Source organism: Amyelois transitella, chromosome 15 (genome assembly GCF_032362555.1).
Source record: "Amyelois transitella isolate CPQ chromosome 15, ilAmyTran1.1, whole genome shotgun sequence".
In the NCBI taxonomy this organism is placed as follows: Eukaryota; Metazoa; Arthropoda; class Insecta; order Lepidoptera; family Pyralidae; genus Amyelois; species Amyelois transitella.
This window is the reverse complement of record NC_083518.1, coordinates 1649559-1671933: the sequence shown is the minus strand read 5'-3', so window position 1 is coordinate 1671933 and position 22375 is coordinate 1649559. Positions and strand designations below refer to the sequence as shown.

Here is a 22375-nt window from a genome sequence, read left to right as displayed (position 1 = left end):
GAAACTACTGGTTCGAATTGAAAAATTATTTTTGTGTTGAATAGACCATTTATCGAGGAAGGCTTTAGGCTATATAACATCACACTACAACTATTAGAAGTGAAGAAATAATGAAAAATGTGAAAAAAAACGGGGAAAATATTCATCCTTGAGGGCTTCAATAATGCCTAAAATAACTATTTCACGCGGACGAAGTCGCGGGCACAGCTAGTTCATAATATCGTAATACGTAAGTACTACTTTATAGATGGAGACACTAAAAGGCCATATTCAGCTGGATTTATTTATTTGTGAAATAAAAATAAAGTTTTAACATGGCGTCATAATAGCGTACCATAAAATGATTAGTCTATCGACTTATATGTTGGGACAAGGCGCCTAAAAGTCGCGACGCGGCGGCGTCTGCAGACGTCTGGCATTCCCAGTCTCCTGGGTTAAATTCAATACACTAGGATTCCTTTCAGTATAGTGTAGTGTGTGTGTAGTGTATACATAGGTACTATTAATATTATGAAAGCCATGTTTCAATTTAATTTTTCGATTTTTACAAAGTCATTGGGCTAGCAATCTACCAATATCCGAATATCGATTCTATCATTAAGAAATCCAGCTGAATTTGACCTTTCATTCTTTCCAAGACTGGGGGCTCTATCTACCCTGTGAGAGATAAGGACGTGTCATATATGTATGTACAGTATCGAAACTTATGCCGCGGGATTTGAACTAAATACCTCTCTTTAGAGTCCGATCCATTAAGCATTCTACCTCAATATTCTTGCATTAAAAAAAAACAACAGATATGAGTAATACACAAAAAAAAGTAGAAGCTTTCTTAAATAACATTATAAAGGTTAATCTTAATAGAAATTCAATATTCCCTCAGCGAAATGGAATCGGTAAACATTGTGGGGAAATTCGAAACAATTTCCCGACCGAGGAAATGGGAAAACTCTCGGGGTGAGGTTTTTTTTGAGTGGAGCCAATCACGGCCGGGCCCGTACGTGCCTTATTTCCTTGAGGGTCAAGGTATTTACAATCATAATAACTTATATAGGGTAAGATTTCTCGAGAGTGTAGAAAATTTACTCTCAGTTTTATTATCCGTGTGTGTTTTTTTTTGGTCTTGATAGAAAACTTTTTCTGAATGACCTGGGTCTTGGATGTTCGTCTTTACAAGTATTTTTTATTAAATACTTATTTACTATAAATAAATAAATACGAGACAAAATACTCGTATACCGATTGAGTTAGTTCGAAACTTGTGTTATTGATACTACAGTTGTGTATGATACTTACTCTACGATACTTATAGATAATTCAAGACCCAGATCAATTAGAACAAGTTAGTTTTTCATTATGCCCGGTATGAACCCGGTATCACAGACAAGCGCACTACCGCTGCGCCTCAGAGGCCGTCAGTATCATTAAGTTGATCAAATGAGAGCCGCTTCATGTAAAAACCTGACTCACCCAACCCAGGATCCTGGTCTGAAGATGTAACCGGAACTAACCAGGAGGAAGAACGAGATAGTATTGTTTGGTTTATATTCCACGACACAAGTTTTTGATTAACTTTGTAGCTAGCACAATATAATTGTATCTATTTATTTATTTTCTAAAAGTTTGTGAGAAAAGTTCAAATTAATCCTTTTCAATTAAAACCTTATTCAAAAGATGATTCACTTCAAAGTCAAATTAGGTAACTTATTTATAACAATTTTAACAATAGTAAACTCAAAATGTCTCGGTAACCTTTTAATCTTTATTAGGCAATGGGCTAGCAACCTGTCACTATTTTAATCTCAATTCTATCATTAAGCCAAACAGCTGAACGTGGCCTATCAGTCTTTTTAAGACTGTTGGCTCTTTGTACCCCGCAAGGGATACAGGCGTGATTATTTATGTATGTATGTATTTTTTAATCGCTGAACCCGTTTAATTCCACTATATTTAACCCTTTCATTCGAAACGAACTACACTGTAGACCTTACCCCTTTAGTGTCCTAAATAGTCACTTCTCGTTTATTTAAGTATTTTCAGTAATTGTTCTAACTACATTAGTATTCAGGTTGCGAGTCAAAATATTGTTGCGGCCGATGTACGGTCAACACATTAGTCATACAAGCCAATTTGTTATTTCTATCGTCTATGAATCTATTACCGCAATTTATTCCATAGATATTGCTTGTAAAAAGTTTTAATAAATCCGATTAAGTAATATTATGCCCATAACCTTAATATACTTATTTACTCTTCACAGTACATGATAAAAAGGCCCCAATTTTTCTCTGTCTTTATGTATATGTGCCCTAACCTCAAAAAATTGTGGACGTATTTTGTTTCTATTTGAATGGTTCCAGCACTTCAAATAGAAACAAAAAAGGGTTTTCTGCGTAAGGTTTATATCTTGGTACCCGTGCGAAGCAGGGGCGGGTCGCTTGTGTGAAAAATAGGGGAGTTCATTCCTTCTTCAATCTATCTTTATTTATAGTTTTTCCACTTGTTATTAAAACTCTTTAATGCAGGTAGCCAACACAAGACAACAGCATACACCTAACAACAGATCCAATAACATATTATGAATAGAAAAAGAAATATTAGAATAGGTATAACCTATATAGGTAGTACCTACCTATAGTGATAATTCTCGAAATAAAGCAAAAAAATATAGTGTCATTTCAAACCCTTTTTTGTCTCAATCAAGGCTTGGGATTATCGACCCTGGGACTCGTACGCAAACAAGTATTTTATGTAGGTAGAGTTGTATAAGATTACCTGGTATCCAACTTGGTATCTATTCGCTGACGGAAAATTACAAATTTTACATACATACATAAAACACGCCTCTTTCCCGGAGGGGTAGGCAGAGACTACCTCTTTCCACTTGCCACGATCTCTGCATATTTCCTTCGCTTCATCCACATTCATAACTCTCTTCATGCAAGCTCGGCGGTTTCGGGTACTTTACAAATTTAACTCTTTTAATAAAAGTGTTGTCGGTACTTACGTTATCTACGGGACATGGGACGTGATCGTGCAAGGGTTGCTGGGACTTAGAACATGTCACACTAAATATTCTGACAGTGGCGCCTAAAGTTGACAAGTTATTCTTATTCTATTCATGTCTGGCTATAGCTAGACTTTCGCTGGGAATATCCCGGAATAACAAAAGTAACTAGCAGTTAATTTGATGCTAACAACACGGGGTTAAACTCATACATCCATTAAATGCCTTATTTGCGAAAGGGTAGGCAGAGAATACATCTTCCCTTACCAAAACCCCTGCATACTAATTTACAGCCCCCTAAAACTCTTCATTTGCTAAAACTCATAGTCGTTAACTCAACATGCCATTCCTAATTTATGGAAACTGCCAGTCTTTAATTTGGACATTATTTCTCCAGACGAATCCCCCTTTATTGAGGTCGTAAGTCCAGATAATTACCCAATTTTGCGTTTGATGACGTCACAATGCGTTTTAACGCAATTTTGGAACATACATTATACATATGTGCGTTTGTTATTTTAATTTTAAATGGACAAGAAGACATACGATTCCTGCAGCCCTGCGCAGATAGAAGAGATACAATATTACGGCTTTATTTCTTACGAGGTAGACAGAGCCAACAGTCTCGACGTGTTGCTAATCCACCCAGCCAACCTTAAATCTAGAGGTGATCCTCTTAAACAAAATTTAGATTACATTAAAACTTTTACATTTTCAATTACATATAATTAATTTTTAACCAATTCTCCGTTCTTAATCTAATTGAAACAGTATCAATCTCGCTCCCTAATTACGAAATAGAAAGTGAATTATAAATTTTACAGGGACAAAATGAGTTTAGGTTCGCAATCATTTCATCTGACAGATGAACGTTTACTCTGCTACTTTACTTTAGTCAAACAAGAGTGAGTTAAATTAAATGCAAACACGTTTGCTTGCTAAGTGAATTATTTCCTGAGATTGTGGTATTTATTTACCCATAGTCACCACCGCTTTGTCTATTGATTATGGACTATGTTGTCATATCAGTGTGAGAATCATTGTTGCCCACCTCCCGCTTTATCCCCTAATCGCCTCTTACGATACTCACGGGACGATATTGGGTGGTGCTTATTCTACTCTCTCGGCACCACACCGCTCCACTCGTGTACATTGTCATGACAATGACACAGATAACCTTTGTCGCTAATCTTATCGGAATAGTGGATAAATAATAAATAAATATGAAATAAATATATATACGGGGCAAATTACACAGATTGAGTTAGCCTCGAAGTAAGTTCGAGACTTGTGTTACGAGATACTAACTCAACGATACTATATTTTACTATAAATACTTATATAGATAAACATCCAAGACCCAAGTCAATCAGAAAAAGTTCTTTTCTCATAATACCCTGGCCGGGATTCGAACCCGGGACCTCCGGTATCACAGACAAGCGTGCTACCGCTGCGCCACAGAGGCTGTCAAATGGCTCCCTAGTCTAGGGTCTAGGACCTTCTAAGTATTCTGTGTGTTCATTTTATTAAGATTAATCAGGTAGATAATACGTGAAGAGCGTCGTTGGTCGAATCGGTAAGATGCCCGGTTAAATTCGTAATGCCCAAAAAGGCTCAAGTTCGAATCCCAACTCGGTCATGTACTAAAGACTATTGTTGAAGTTTTGTACTTACATTAGTTTGAATACTAGCCGATGCTCTTATGGTGAGGGAAAACATCGTGAGAAATCCTGCACTAAGTTCGAAACTTGTGTTATGGGATTACTAACTCAACGAAACTATATTTTAAACATCAAAAGACCCGGGCCAAAAGCAAAAAGTTATTTTTCAATCAAGACCTGACCGGGGATCGAACCCTGAACCTTTCGGTGGAGTGGCGAAAATCCGACCACTGCGAAAAACATAGCGTCAGTATATCTTACATTTACAAAGGCTAGTTCTCAGTTATCCACAACATAAGGTTGAATAAGGGGGCATTCACAGATGGGACTAATTCCCAATTAACTCCACATAAGATCCATTTCTATCGTTTGGTTACCCACTAAACTTTGTGCACACACCCCTTTAATCTTTTAAGAAATACTGACTTTGTAGGGTTGAGACATTGCAGTTTCTAGTTAAGACATGAATGTTTTTTTTTTCTCAATTCTATCATTAAGCCAAAATAGCTGAACGCCATTCAGTCTTTTCAAGACTGTTGGCTCTGTCTACCCCGCAAGGGATATAGACGTGACCATATGTATGTATGTATGTACGACCAGAATATCACACCATGGTTACAAATTACAAGATAATCAATAAATACGTGTAAAAAACTGTAGTAAAACTGCGTTAACATAATTGTCACGTCTTTATATCTGATGGGGCATACAGAGCCAACAGTCTTGGAACGACTGAGAGGCCACATTCAGCTGTATGGTGGCTTAGTGAACGAATTGAGATTCAAAAAGTCTTAGGTTGCAAACCCATCGCCAGAAAGGAGAATCTCAAGTTCATTAGCCCATATCCCTTAGTCGCCTTTAACAATATCCAAGGGGAAGAAGTGGTCCTATTATAAAGTGCCGAAAACTACACGTCACAAATATCTTTCGTCTAAAGCTGATGATTTCTGACTATGAATAAATGATTTGATAAAAGAATATCGCTTGTCACAAATCCTACTAATATTATAAATGCGAAAGTTTGTATGTCAGGATGTCAGTATGGACGTTTGTTACTCTTTCACGCAAAAACTACTGAACCAAATACGATGAAATTTGGTATGTAGGTAGCTGAAGACCCAGAATACCATATACATAGACTACTTTTTCCCCGGGAGTTCCCGCGGGATTGATAGAGTTTCCATGCGGACGAAGTCGCGGGCGGCCTCTAGTTTCAAATAATTCAATCAACTTATGCTTAAAAACTTCCGACCAAACTAATTATGTTTCTAAGGTCAACCCTAGTAACCTCACCCAATCTGTTAGCTACAAGTTACTAAACTAATTCATTACCAACTGCTACCTTCGTGCGAACCATTGGATTTTTAACCTTACTGTAAAGACATAAGATTGAATTTTAGGAATCCAATAATGTCTTCTTAGCCATAAAGCCTTGTTTTCTCTACGGAGTAAGTTTTGATAATAGTACATTTCCCACCTTTGGGGATTAAGGGACATCGAAAATTTCAGTCGGATAGTGCCGTGTGGTTCCCGGCACCAATTAAAAAAAAGAATAGGACCACTCCATCTCGTTCCCATGGATGTCGTAAAAGTCGACTAAGGGATAGGCTTATAAACTTGGGATTGTTCTTTTAAGCGATGGGCTAGCAACCTGTCACTATTTAAATCTCAATTCTATCATTAAGCCAAATAGCTCAACGTAGCTGTTCAGTCTTTTCAAGACTGTTGGCTCTATCTGCCCCGCAAGGGATATAGACGTGACCATATGTATGTATGTAGTGTTAATTATTTACTATGAAATGTCTAGCCTAAAGAAATCGCAATAACATAACATAATGGAGTTCTAATTGTTATGTTGTTTTTAAAACTATACCGACATAGTGTGTAGTCCTCATGCAATTCACGCGGTTGTACTAACAAATAAAATTCATAATGTATGGTTTGTTGTGACATTTTCCAATCGGTACTACTTACTAAGGCGACTAAGGGATAGGCTTACAAACTTGGGATTTCATTTTTAGGCGATGGACTAGCAACCTGTCACTATATGAATCTCAATTCAATCATTAAGCCAAATAGCTGAGCGTGGCCTATCAGTCTTTTCAAGACTGTTGGCTCTGTCTACCTATTCTATTCTAACCTTTTTATAAAAAAGATGGCCACGAGAAGATTCATTTAAACTTAATGAAAAAGTTATCGTCTTGAAATTGGAAATCGAGGCACCGGCCTGCAGTAGACTAATAAGATTCCTTCTAAATCCCAGTTTGCGAGATCGCCCGTAACTATTACATTTCTCAGTGAGGAATTCCATCTATTCTGTTTGAATCGGATCGCTATTCTAGTTATCGGATGAGTAACGACAATAGGAAATGAATTCAACGGTTTTTTTTCTAAAATTAAAATTTTAAATGTCTTAAAAATGTGGTTGATGTTTTAGAATTGTTGTTTATAAGCTATCAGGCGGTTGTCTATTATCTTTTGATAGACTCGGTAGGGAATCGTCCTATTATGGGGAAAGACCATAGATTTTAGAGTCAAAAAAGTACTGTTAAAGTAAGTAGTACATACATACATACATATGGTCACGTCTATATCCCTTGTGGGATATACAGAGCCAACAGTCTCATAAAGACTGAAAGGCCACGTCCAGCTATTGAGCTTCAAATAGTGACGGGTTGCTAGTCCATCGCCTAGAAGAACAATCGCAAGTGTGTAAGACTTTCCCTTGATTGACTTAATAAGATCTATTGTAGATATACATCTCTATGTAAGCCAGCGTACATAAATTAGTCAACAGTGATATCCAAGGCTGGAATGCCTCGATGCCGGTACAAAGGCATGTTTAATTCATCTCTTTAGGAGGGAGTGAGCCACAAAGGGCCGGAACGATGCTATGAATATTACATACACGTCACACTAGCATGGAAACAGAGGTGATAAATAAATATATACGGGACAAATTACACAGATTACACAGATAAAGCTAGAATGGTCCCACCATTCCATATTTTTCCTATGGATTTTGTAACTACGTAATATAATCACGTCTATATCCCTTGTGGCTGTGTGTGCCGTGTGGTTCCCGGCACCAATACAAAAAGAATAGGACCACTCCATCTCTTTCCCATGGATGTTGTAAAAGGCGAGCTTACAAACTTGGGATTCTTTTTTTAGGCGATGGGCTAGCAACCTGTCACTATTTGGATCTCAATTCTATCACTAAGTCAAGTAGCTGAACGTGGCTGATCAGTCTTTTCAAGACTGTTGGCTCTGTATAGCCCACAATACGTGACCATATGTATGTATGTATGCTATATCCCTTGCGGGGTAGACAGGGCCAACAGTCTTGAAAAGACTGATAGGCCACGTTCAGCTATTTTGGTTTAAGATAGAATTGTGATTCAAATAGTGGAACTTGGGGAAAGGCTAATTAAATTCGTATTTAACTAAAAGGCGATGGGCTAGCAACCTGTCACTATTTGAATCTCAATGCCATCATTTAGCCATGCAACTAAACGTGGTTTCAGTCTTTTCAAGACTGTTATCTTTGTTTACCCCGAAAGGGATATAGACGTATAGTATTTATGGTTACAGAATCTATTAGCATTTTTCTGGTGTATCTAACTCGGAATAATTATAAATATATGCGGGACAAATTACACGGATTGAGTAAGCCACGAAGTAAGTTCGAGACTTGTGTCACGAGATACTAACTCAACGATACTATATTTTATAACATATACTTATATAGATAAACATCCAAGACCCAGGCCAATCAGACAAAGTTCTTTTCTCATCGTGCCCTGGCCGGGATTCGAACCCGGGACCTCCGGTGTCACAGACAAGCGTACTACCGTTGCGCCACAGAGGAAAAATATTAATATATGAAATACACATACACCCCTCGCTTACAAGTATCATCTAGTTATATCTACCTATCTATCTATATCTATCTATACTCTATATACATGTAATAAATCTGTAGAAGGGTCAATTCTGTACATTGAAAATATTGAAAAAATAAATAGCAGGGGTTGTTTCTGGATAGATACCAAACACAAATATGTAATTAAAAAAATTTTTGTCTGTCTGTCTGTATGTTCAGGCATCACGTGAAAACTAACGCTTCGATTTCGATGAAACTTGGTATAATTATACCTTATTATCCTGGGCATAAAATGGGATACTTTTTATCCTGAAAAAATGCGCAGAAAAAATGAATAAATCTAATAACTTTGTTACCGACATTTCGCACAATCAATCCTCATCTATTCCGATTCAGTACTTTCATGAAAGGCAAGCAATTACGAGTTAATTTATCATTAATTTGTACATTCAATCAGTTAAATTGGCAGCCGTGTGTGTAATGTTAATAACTTACAATGGACTTTTTAACAGGAATAATAAATATACAGAAAAAGAAAATTGTATATTCAACTCAATGAATGGATTTTTTGGTTATTGAAAACGAAGAAATTATAATATTTAATAGCATTTACGCGGAGTGCGCTCCTGTAAGAATATGGAAAAAAAAACAAGAACAGTCTAATATGTGTCCTGTTTTTTTTTGTCTTTGTGCCAAATATAGGTACTAGAATACAATTACTTATTTACAAGCAAAACCGTTTAGTTTACCGTGATAAAAAAACCAGACTTGCCCAATTCAGGGTTATCCAACGAAAAGGCAATATCCCGGAAATGCAGAAATAGAACCAAGTACCCATCGCTTGCAAAAAAAGAAAATAAGAAAAATATTTAAAAAATATATAATTTTAAATATTTATATGGAATTATCGATAACTGTTTAACTGTTCGATCATTTTCATGTCTATGTCTGGCAAGGGATATATAGACGTGACTATATGTATGTTTCATTTAATTGAATATCGACATCACAAATTAATTCGATAAACGAATGTTACATTACGTAGATCACTCAACAAATACTTAACATTTCAGCCGTTCATTCAATAAACACAATCATTAATCATCGTCAAACACTCCGATACAATATCCATTTGCCACTTATCGATTAACATAAAAACTCTCCATATTTCCGTCTCTTTTTAACACCAGGTTAATGACATATGATCGTCCTTATCGCACGGGATGACTTCATCCCAGGCACGACAAACAGTCGCCGTTGTGGCGTCTTCATGTCTGTAAACATTTGTAACATAGACATGAAACTTCCTAGATACAGCATCTTCATCCGTCATCATTGTAAGAAGTCAATAAGAACGCCGATTACGTGACAATGGGTATGTATATACACCGCTTCGAATGGTACCTGATTCAAGGGATATCCATAGGCATCCAAAAATGAATCGTAGCAAGTGTGAAGAGTACATTTTTGGAGCGGGGTACGTTTCGGGGTGGAATATTTGACTGCTTTATTTTCCTTATAAACTTGAAGGTAATTAAAATAAAGAAAGCATAGGTCTCTCCAGGAATATTTCGAATATATTGTTCCGTTTTCTCGAGGATGATTGAGTCTCCCCAAAAATTGGATCATTTTGGATGGTTGAAAACAAAACAGTCTCGATCCAGCATCTACCTCGTCGACCCATTATTTTGGTGGTTTTCAATGCTGTCGTTATGTTTCTAACATTACAAGCTCTTCACATACGCTTGGTAATAAATTTAACTTCATTTATCTGTGGTTCCCGGCACCAATACAAAAAAGAAAGGCGACTAAAGATAGGCTTACAAACTTGGGATTCTTTTTTAGGCGATGGGCGAGCAACCTATCATTTGAATCTCAATTCTATCATAAAGCCAAATAGCTGAACGTGGTCATTCAGTCTTTTCAAGCCTGTTGGCTCTGTCTACCCCGCAAGGGATATAGACGTGACTATATGTATGTATGTTCATTTATTTGTATGAGAACCAAACGTGACAGACTACTATTAAGCAACATGGTATGATATCTTAACGAATTATGTGTGAGATTTAACTAAATACAGCAAGTTTGTGATTATCACTACTAAAACCGATCTTCATGAATAATTCACCCTTCTGCCTAAATAGACAATGGGTAAATACCCACGAAGTTATAACACTCACAAGGTCTATCTAGATCTATGTCTGTGGTTTGCACAAACTACATTACCGTCGCAATACGCATTATAAACCTTAAAATTGACGTTATAGAGTTTATTTTCGCAAATTTTGTTAAGAATTCAACCCATGGGGTATATCGTCCAATCTTGCCAAGTCATGGCACTAAATCGCCTTTATAAAATGAACTGGGGCCCGGAAGGAAATGTTCTCGGTAAGGTGTCACGTTTCACGGTCGAGTTTAATACAATTCATTGAGAAAATGAACACAAGGTTGCCTAGAATAGTTGTATCGTCCAGATAGCCTATCTAGGTCGTGTTGGTACACAAAGCCAAAACCTTGATCTGCTTAAAATGAAATATTCATAGAAATGATTATTAAACCAACCTAGCCACGAGGCCACGGCGACCAACGACTTGATAGTATAGTATTTAAAACAGAGAAAGAGCAATAGTGCCGTGTGGTTCCCGGCACTATTACAAAAAAGAATAGGACCACTCCATCTCTTTCCCATGGATGTCGTAAAAGGCGACTAAGGGGTAGGCTTATAAACTTGCGATTCCTCTTTTAGGCGATGGGCTAGCAACCTGTCACTATTTTGAATCTCGGTTCTATCATTAAGCCAAATAGCTGAACGTGGCCATTCAGTCTTTTCAAGACTGTTGGCTCTGTCTACCCCGCAAGGGATATAGACGTGATCATATGTATGTATGTATGTAGAAAGAGCAATAATAAATAATTAATAAGATCCCATTTAGGTAAACATAGATAAGGTTTAGTGACAACTTCTTGCATTAAATAGAACATTAAATCTAATAAATACTACTTTTTATACGAATCAATCATTGATAGAACCGCAAAAATTATCTACCATCTAAAATCATATTATGAGTGCAAGAGCTGCTACGAAATACTACGACGCTACGCATAAGCGTCGTAGCCGTCTACGCGACGTTGCGTCGTAGCTTATTCGTATGCACAGATAATATATATTATCTAGGATTCATACGTTCCATTAACTTTGACAAGTCATAAGTTTATCTTTCCTTTTTTAAATTTATTTAAGTTCATTGCACACACACATATGTTTTAACAAAAAAATAATTTTAATAAACTGGGAATTCTTTTTGTAGGCGATGGACTAGCAACCTGTCACTATTTAAATCTCAATTCCATCATTAAACCATACAACTGAACGTAGCCTTTCTGTCTTATAAGAATGTATGTTATGTATACTGCATTGTTTGCGAGTTTTTGGGATGAGTCGAAGGTGTGCTACACAAAGGTATAATACGTATTTAGAGGCTAATTTAGTTGCCACACACAATTTAGTGCACACATATTCATATTAATTTTCAAAATAAATGAACATACTTCCGCTAACATATACGAGACATAGGTAAATTGCAATTTCTTTTTGTGGTAACCAGCTCTCTCCCTTTTATATCTCTCATCTCTGCGTGTTCCTGGTTGCGCCCTCCACAAAAGTGTTTCGGGACCCAGGGTCCGCTTTCAGACATTTCTCTCTCCACTTGGTCCGGCTTATGGCGTCTTCGGATATTTTGGTAACCAACTATTTATTGTTTCAAATATTATACTCATTAAATGTGCAAACGCCCCAAAAAAGATTTCCGATCCCGATATATTAGGTAATGGATAGGTAGACGGGATAAATTGGGTTATTTGTATAAGAAGGAAGGAAACATACCTTTAACCTTACTAGGTATCAAGGGAAATTACGTTCGGCAAACAATCTGAGCTAACCATGCAGAGTTTGTCGACTTTTAATTTAGATTTTTATATTGGGTTACATATTGGAACCTTGCTTGTATAGGTAGGTCATTGTAGGCTTTCGGCAGTAACTTTGATCTCAATACTTCAGTACAGACATCCTTTAGCTAGCTTTTTATATTTAGTAGCTGTCCCGACAAACGTTGTTTTGCCGTACAAATAATTTTTAAGTAATTTCTAGTTAAAACAAAATGTTAAGGGTGGCCAACCGTTATCACTAAGGGGTATAAAAAGATGTTAGCCGATTCTCAGACCTACTCAATATGCTCACAAAATTTCATGAAAATCGGTCAAGCCATTTCGAAGGAGTACGGGAACGAACATTGTGACACGAGAATTTTATATATAAGTTTATTGTATGTGGTTAAACAACATTATACAATATCTAAATAACCTAATGATAACAAACTAAAACTACTTACTTAGTTTGTTATCAACTATCTTCTAACAAAAGATAAATAAATATAAATATATACGGGACAAATGACACTGATTGTGTTAGCCTGGAAGTAAGTTCGAAACTTGTGTTACGAGATACTAACTCAACGATACTATATTTTATAATAATAATAAATACTTATATAGATAAACATCCAAGACCCTGGGTCTTTTCGTTCAAAAAGTTCTTTTCTCATCATGCCCTGGCCGGGATTCGAACCCGGGACCTCCAGTGTCACAGACAAGCGTACTACTTCTGAGCCACAGTGGCCGTCAAATTACGAACTTTAAATTAAATTGAAATCTTATTAAACTTTACATTATTTACAAATTGTATAAATTTTATGACCTTCTCACTACACCTGAATATAATAAATTATCAATCCTATCAAAATCTTAGAGAAAAAAAAGTATACCTCCCAAATTGGCTAATAACAGGTTTCCCTAAGTTTTCGAACACGAAAAATCTAAGAGCACTTTTGCGAATTGCGGTAAAATATGGGCAGTAGTTTCCCTGTTACGTCACTGATACGCCGGGAGCACCCCATTTTCTTCCAGGGATGGCTAGGGTTGGAATACGAGTTTAATATTAGTATGAACATTATTCATACCAATAGTAATAAATAGGTAGGTATACTTAAATGCGAAAGTTAGTAAATTTGTTTGCTGTAGGTAACCAAAGTTAAACTTGTTGACTTATCTCCATGAAATTTTGCAAATGTATATTGTGGACCACGAAGAAGGATACAGGATTATTTTCCTACGGGCGCAGCCGGGGACGAAAACTAGTAAAGTAAGACTAAAAAAAGAATAGTGAGTGGTACTGGTTGAAATTATGGGTGAACCAAGACGACATACATACTTATAATCACGAATATCCCTTGCGGAGTAGACAGAGATAACAGTTTCACAAAGACTGCAAAGGCCACGGTCATCTGCATGGCTTAATAATTGATTTGAGATTCAAATAGTGACAGGATGCCAGCCCATCGCCTATGAGAAATCCCAAGTATAATTGCCGTATAAAAACCTAAATCCGGGATTCATGTTTAAAGGCATAAAGCAGGCTCCTCTCCAACGATTTGAGTATGTAAGTACATTCCTTGCTGTATTCCATAAGTGCCAGCCCTGGCCTGTCAGTTCAAGTGGCACGCTACAATCCGACATTATTGCAGATCTTCAAGGCGAAAGTTTTACCTTTTATCAACCTGGATTCGAAATTAAAGTTCGGTATACTCTCCAATGTGTATAAAAAAATAGTTCAAACAGTTAATTAGGTTGATTAATAGTTCCCAACTAATATAAAAAATGCGAAAGTAGTTATAAGTATTTGTTTAATCTTCACGCGTTACCTATTTCTGAATCAATCTTCTTGAAATTTTGCGTATATGTAAAATTTTAGTCTGGAGAAGGACATAACTAGGGTATTTTTCTCATCTCGGTAGAGACTATAGTTCCCGCGGGATTTGCGAAGAACCTGTATTCCTGTAAGTGACGTCAAATTCACACTAGCAAAGCTAAAGGTAAAAGCTATGTAAGTTTTTTATGTGGTTCTTAACGTCCGTTTGTCATACGCCGCGCCGTCTACATAAAGCGACGAAAGTAACATTGTAGGCCGATCCCTACATAGGTAAGGTAACGGAACAAACTCTATGGCACACAAGCAGAAGACGGCTAGTGTTTGCTTTGGCTGTATAAGGTCCTTGCTTTTGCCTGTGCTCTGCACGTACAAAAACATTACAAAAAAAAACTCTATGGTATTGCTGTCTAATGAATGGTCTATTTTATCTTTGACATAATCACATGACCTGTTTTATTTGTCCCCGTGATCAAATTGAGAAAAATTCAAAATAATTACGCGCAATGGCTAAAGTTGAGCCTGATGTTGACACTGACATACACGAAAACTCTCTTGATAACAGGTAAAAGGCAATAATTTGTGTTAAGTGTAATAAATCATCTAAAATAAACCTAGCCGAAGGTCATCGGCTTATATTTTGCAACTTGGCAAGCTCCAAACTCGCCAATCTATCTTCTGCACAGTGTTAGTTAATTTTACTGGAATCAAGTGGTTTTAGAAGACTATGTTTTGTCCACAGTGCGGATGCAGAATATCTTGGCATGGTAGATGAAGGATCTTTCGGTAAGCTTGTAACATCTTTTCAATAAACAACCCACTTATGTGCCATTTGTTTACCAACTTGAGCCCTGAATTTAATTATGGTTTGTTATTGAATTAACGTTAAATTTAATTACGATTGGATTTCAGGTGCAGAAGAAAGATCCCAATTAACCTCACAGCCCTTCCTAGACTCCAATGATAATAGTTCTTCGGCCTACTTCAGGGATATATGTATGTACTTTTATTTTTTTAATTATTTTCAGTACCTATTAGTCCAAGATCCCAGAGCCGTAAGACACAACTTATTTTCTAAAGAATGGATCTTTCGATTCTCAGTAGTCTTTCATGTACTTTTAATACCTGCATGTTTGTGAGACTTGCCCGGTGACACCTGCGCAGGTACCAGGCGAGAAAGGTAACTAAAAATCACAGTTACTTAACTTAAATTTTTATGACTGATTTTTATATATATTTTATAGACTATTACTCTGAAGTCATATCAGAGAAGTCAGACGCTTTCCCTGCGCCAGAACTTTTGTCAGACGCTTTAAAGCTCTATCAAAAAAAAATTAACTTAATTTATTTTTAAATGTCTGACTTTTATATATGTTATTCAGATAACTATTACAAAGTTGTATTAAATCAGTCAGACAGTTTGTAATGACCAAACACCTCTTAAACACGAGAATTACTCAGCCTCGAGTATGAGCGCGTCAGAGTAAAATATCTAATATTTGAAAAGTACTTACTGTTTTCAATTTCATATTTTTGCATATCTATTCAAATGCGATGAAATTTATAATTAAAATAATAATTAATCATTTTTAAAATAATATAATATATTGCATACTGTATATAAAAATAAAAATGTAAAAAAAAATTCTCTATTTGTTTCAGTCAAAGTATTAAATGTACAGACAAAATATTTTTACCGTATGATTATATGTAGTATTTTGATTTTCAGTTTTTTAATAAATACTCAAACAACACAAAAAAAAATATTTTTAGTAAAAATTAATATATATCTTGTTATTGTTGGGACTCGAACTCGGACCGCCAACTTCCCAGTCTCACGCGATAACCACTGGACCATCGAAGCCGTTGCGGTGGTGTCGAAATTAAAGTAGACTACATACATATGGTCACGTCTATATCCCTTGCGGGGTAGACAGAGCCAACAGTCTTGAAAAGACTAAATGGCCACGTTCAGCTATTTGGCTTAATGATAGAATTGAGATTCAAATAGTGATAGGTTGCTCGCCCATCGCCTAAAAAAGAATCCCAAGTTTGTAAGCCTATCCCTTAGTCGCCTTTCACTTATATTTATATGTTATAGGTTTACTATTACTATACTATTTTTTAATTGCTTATGATTTTATTTTTACGGAAAATTCTGCCAGCAACGACAATCTAACTGATGATGAGGACGATGACTTGAGTGGACAGTATAGAGATTTAATAAATGATGAAAATTCAAATGATTATTTTGATGATGAAGATGATAAAGAGACAATAAAATAATTATTCAATTGATTAATCATAATTAATTATTTTTTTATTGAAATTATTATAATAGATATAATTTTTTAAATAAAATAAAAATCATTCTTTTTGAAAGGCTATTGCTACAAAAAAAATCATTTTCCCCTATTTACATGCAATATATTATATTATTTTAAAAATGATTAATTATTATTTTAATTATAAATTTCATCGTATTTGAATAGATATGCAAAAATATGAAATTGAAAACAGTAAGTACTTTTCAAATATTAGATATTTTACTCTGACGCGCTCATACTCGAGGCTGAGTAATTCTCGTGTTTAAGAGGTGTTTGGTCATTACAAACTGTCTGACTGATTTAATACAACTTTGTAATAGTTATCTGAATAACATATATAAAAGTCAGACATTTAAAAATAAATTAAGTTAATTTTTTTTTTGATAGAGCTTTAAAGCGTCTGACAAAAGTTCTGGCGCATGGAAAGCGTCTGACTTCTCTGATATGACTTCAGAGTAATAGTCTATAAAATATATATAAAAATCAGTCATAAAAATTTAAGTTAAGTAACTGTGATTTTTAGTTACCTTTCTCGCCTGGTACCTGTGCAGGTGTCACCGGGCAAGTCTCACAAACATGCAGGTATTAAAAGTACATGAAAGACTACTGAGAATCGAAAGATCCATTCTTTAGAAAATAAGTTGTGTCTTACGGCTCTGGGATCTTACTCTATATTGAATCTGTTGCAACACAAAATATTTTATGAAATGAGCGTCAAAATTTCTGGACTTTCATTCAAAATTTATCAAGTTTATGACATATTTATTTGCAAATAGTAATTAGGTGCATCAGTATTGTGCTTGTTTGTGATACAATAGAACTCGGTTAAAATCCTGGCCAGTGCATGTCGAGAAACAAACTTTTTCTTATTAAGTATTTATAATAAAATAGTATCGTTGATTTAGTATCTTGTGACACAAATTCGAACTTACTTGGAGGTTAACTAATTATGTGAATTTTTCCCTTGATCTTTGTTTATAATATATTTTAACATTTGTTTTCAGCTGGTTCGGTAACTTACAAGGTAGTACACATGACCGGTGAAGAGACTGGGAACAATATCGCACACTCCCCCGGCCATGGTAATTAGACCACTCCATTCATCTTTTTCCTATAGCACGAAAAGCTATTGCTGTCCGGTTTCAAGTAATAATAAATAGCTAAATCAGGTTTTTTACATGAAGCAACTCCTGTGTAATCCTTGTAGGGAAACCTAACTCATATTGCATCATGGTAAAAGTTACAATAAATGAAGGTGCCTATCCATGTAGACACCTTTTAAGCCATCTACAGAAAATAGATGGAGTGGTCCAATTCATTTATTATTTAAATATCATGATCCAATTTGTGAGTTATACAGGAAACTTTGTTAGGTAATATATGTATGAGTAGCAATAAAATTAAAAAGTTACCCAATACAAAACTACTATACACCGGGTACGCCACTGCACTGACTCTCGCTTCGCATTTGGCCATACATTGCTATCAGTATTGTCCCCATTACAACATGCCCTATTATTGGTGCTTCATATTGCTATTAAATATTATGAAGAATTTCATGGATACATTAGTTTTACGTTTATATTAGTATGAGTAATAACTAATATAAATAGAGATAGCGGTCATCTGACCTCCATAACTCAAAAGCTAGACCAAACAGAGTTTAGGATCATTGGAGCATCAGTTAGTATTTAAACTAATGTTCATAAGTTTCGAAAATAGACATTGGTACATGGCCGAGATGGGATTAGAACATGTACCATTCTACGCATTACACATTTTAAAGGGGCATCAAAACTCTAAGAACCAAAGCCTACGAAAGCTAAAAGAAATCTATTATTTCCCTTTACAGTGTTACCGGATACAGAATACTTTGTAATAAGTAATCCCGTAGAAGTTTTCGCCAGCCACGAACCTAAAACAGCAAAAGTACTTAAACGGGAGCCCTTACAAGCAAAAGCAGTTACAGCAAAGAAAGTAAGTTTGTTTTGAACTTTTTTAACCGACAAAATAAAAAAGAAGCCATGTTAAGGTGTATGGCTTGGATTGAACGAAGATTCAAATAGTGAAATGTTGCTAGCCCATCGCCTAAAAGAAGAATCCAGAGTATATTAGCCTTGATTGACTTCTGAAATCTGCACGGGAATAGAAGGCATGTAAGCTAAAGAAAAAAGTCTGTAAAAATACATGTATCAATAATTTAATCAAAATCGTTCTTGACAAAATCTTCTAGTGCCGTGTGGTTCCCGACACCAATAGAAAAAGAATAGGACCACTCCATCTCAATTCCATCATTAAGCCAAATAGCTGAACGTGGCCATTCAGTCTTTTCAAGACTGTTGGCTCTGTCTACCCCGCAAAGGATATAGCAGTGACCATATGTATGTATGTAGTTCTTGACATTTGGTCTTGATCGAAGCATAGACGCTGTATTATAAGGGAATCATTAGGGTACAATAAAGATATTTTTGGTTTTGATTTTTTAATATTACCTTTGTTTTAGCGCGATGACAAAAGGCGGGCGACCCACAACGAGGTTGAGAGGCGACGAAGGGACAAAATCAACAGTTGGATCACCAAGCTGGCCGCGTTGGTGCCCAACTCGGGCTTGGCGGACACCGTGAGCAAGGGCGGCATACTGGCGAAGGCCTGCGACCACATCACTGAACTCACTGAGAGGCAGAAGAGGTGACCAGACTCACCATATATATATATGTATACCGTGCCGTGTGGTTCCCGGCACCAATAAAAAACGAAGAATAGGACCACTGTTTGAATCTCAATTCCATTATAAAGCCAAACAGCTGAACGTGGCCTATCAGTCTTTTCAAGACTTTTGGCTCTGTCTACCCCGCAAGGGATATAGACGTGAATATGTGTGTGTGTGTGATATATCTATACTAATATTATAAAGCTAAAGAGTTTGTTTGTTTGTTTGAACGCGCTAATCTCAGGAACTACAACTTCGAATTGAAAAATTATTTTTGCTTTACATAGACCATTTATCGAGGTAGGCTTTAGGCTATATAACATCACGCTGCAACTATAAGGAGCAAAGAAATAAAGCGCCTCCCGCGCCTGTCCATATAATTATGTATGTATGCTTACAACTTTAAAATTACTCAACAAATTTTGATACAGTTAGATACAGTGATCCAAGAGGAAGGTTTATATATAATTGTTAATATATAAGGACGGGTAGTAAGTTTAAAAAAAAAAAACAAATAAATAAATAATTATATACGGGACAAATTACACAGACTGAGTTAGCCTCGAATTAAGTTCGAGACTTGTGTTACGAGATACTAACTCAACGATACTATATTCAAATAAATACTTATATAGATAAACATCCAAGACCCAGGCAATAACAATGATGTTCATATTTCAGATTAGACAAACTGGAGGTAGAGAATGAAAAGTTAGTGTTGGAAATATTAAGACTCAATCAAGAACTAGCCGAAGTGCGTAAGGAGAACACCACGATGAGAAATCAACTGGCTGATAATTGCATAGTAATGACACACAGGCCGAAAGGTCAAAAATCTTAGTTGTAACTAAACATTTGTAAATAAAGGTGCAATAATGGCCGCGATAAGATTTCAGGGCCTACAGACGCACTGTCCGTGTGTATAATCTGTGACGAGATTGCATGTGGGCCGTATGCGCGTTCGCCTAATGAAGTAGAATTAAAAAAGGTGCTGAAATGTAGCGGGGAACTTTGACGTTAGCAGTGTTACCTTATTTGGCTGTTGTGGATAGGCTTCTTTTTTTCTAATTTTGTAAATCGCCAGTGTTGTTTATGATGTTTTGTTGTTTTAAAGTATGGCAACCCCATATGTGTACAATTTTGTGTAAATACGCGATTTATGGGAAATAATGTTATTAGTTTTACAATGCAGCCACATATTAGGTTTTTGTGGACATTGAGATACCTATCGCCGAATTTGTGTCAATAAAATATTCTCAACATTTTTTTTATGATGGTCACCCCAAACAAATGGTGTATAAATTCACCGCTAGAGGCGTTAATATAGCGCTGTGATGTAGGGCGAGGCTTCCAAAATGTCAAAGTTAGTGGCTCCAACGCCCACAACGAATATTATCAACCTTTCAGGATAGATCAATGTAGTTTTAAGATATCAATAATTCTCATTTTTTTTAAACCGATTTGAATGAAGACATTCAAATTATAATTACAGTACGTAATTATTTAAATATAATTTTAAATAGGTTTTGATTATCAACATTTTGAATGAGGCACTAAAATTTATTTAGTGTGTAGTATATTTTATAATGAAATTGCAGTGTCTAAGGCGAACGCTACTCGTAAATAAATGCGATAATTATCACGATATTTACTAACATATCTTGGGCTGGAGTATATCTCAGCATACTCTATCAATATAAATCGCATCAGTATTAAGGCGTTCTTTGGACGAGGCAGACGTCATGGTTCCTAGACAGGAATCTTAGACCTTGTGTGGCTATAATTATAAACCATTGTTTAAACATGATGCTAAAAAGAAATGAATAGATGAAGAATTGACAATAAACAAAGATTTAATTATTTGACGAAATTCGACCTCACAATGAAACTATGAATGAAAATTACATACATAAATGGCATCGCTTTTTAAAATTGAATTTCTGTAGTTCATAAACGCACTAAATAGATTTAATTATTTCTTATTGGTCTAAATTGGTGCGTACTGACATGATAAATATTGATGCACGATACTACACGCAAGATAAATATATCAAGATCTCGGATCTGGTAGAGTGAAACAATGTATCATAGTTGCCAAACTAATGACGGAAAGTGTTTTGCCATTATTTTTAATATAAAAAAAACACGATCGTTGGATCAAATATGTAACGCAGTTGTTTTTGTATTTAGAAATATAGAACACGTTTAAAATTTGAATCGACCAATTTCGACCACACCACAGAATTTTTTAAATTATTTTTGAGTCCTTACGATTCAACATGAACATTATTTTATTTCCCCTAAGTATGTAGATCATATTTAAAAAATAAAAAGACATATATTACCCTTAATTCCGAAAAGAATTGGTGTCAAATAGCGCTGGAATATGAGTAATTATTATACATATTATTCTTTTGTTATTACAAGGAAGTTTTTACAATAATAATGTAAGTATTGTATACTGTATGTAGGTAGTGTTAGTCAAAGTTGTTTTTGTTATCAAATACAATCGGTATATTGCATTTAAACATCCAATTGTTTTGTTTAATTTCTTGGCCTGAAGTAAAAAAAAAAATACTTTTTAATTTCCTATCCGAAACATAGTAATGTCAGAACGGTAGAAAGATGATTTTGTATTTTCTTACCCGGGATTACAAAACTTGCAGTGCCAGGAACATTTTTATTTTTTATCAAACCCAAAATATAATCAGGTATTTGTTGATATAAAGACTTTTATTTCCACTATTTTAGAATCCCCAGTTAACCACCTGTCACCATTTTAATGTTAATTTCACCATTAAGCCGAAGCCATACAGCTGAACGTGTCTCTGTCTACCCCGTAAGAGATAACGACATGACTATATTTATATATGTATGTAGAAACCAGCCATTTATTCACTCTTGTTACTCGTAATGGTACATACATATAGTAACGTCTATATCCCTTGCGGGGTAGACAGAGCCAACAGTCTTGAAAAGACTAAAAGGCCACGTTTAGCTGTATTGCTTTATGATGAAATTAG

General features: G+C 35.6%; 1 protein-coding gene across 2 annotated transcripts; it reads left to right on the top strand.

The window, feature by feature from the left end:
• Nucleotides 1–14741: 14741 nt before the first annotated feature.
• LOC106140735 (upstream stimulatory factor 2) lies at nt 14742–22074 on the top strand. 2 transcript variants are annotated; one of them, XM_060948199.1, is made up of 7 exons: nt 14742–14880; nt 15058–15101; nt 15228–15311; nt 17647–17724; nt 18495–18619; nt 19146–19330; nt 20034–22074. In XM_060948199.1, the coding sequence occupies exons 1-7, from the start codon at nt 14822–14824 to the stop codon at nt 20191–20193; spliced, it is 735 nt and encodes a 244-aa protein (XP_060804182.1). In that variant the 5' UTR covers nt 14742–14821; the 3' UTR covers nt 20194–22074. The 2 variants fall into 2 exon arrangements, with proteins under 2 accessions (XP_060804182.1, XP_060804183.1); XM_060948200.1 differs by lacking the exon at nt 15058–15101 and having other exon boundaries at nt 14744–14880.
• Nucleotides 22075–22375: the final 301 nt, after the last annotated feature.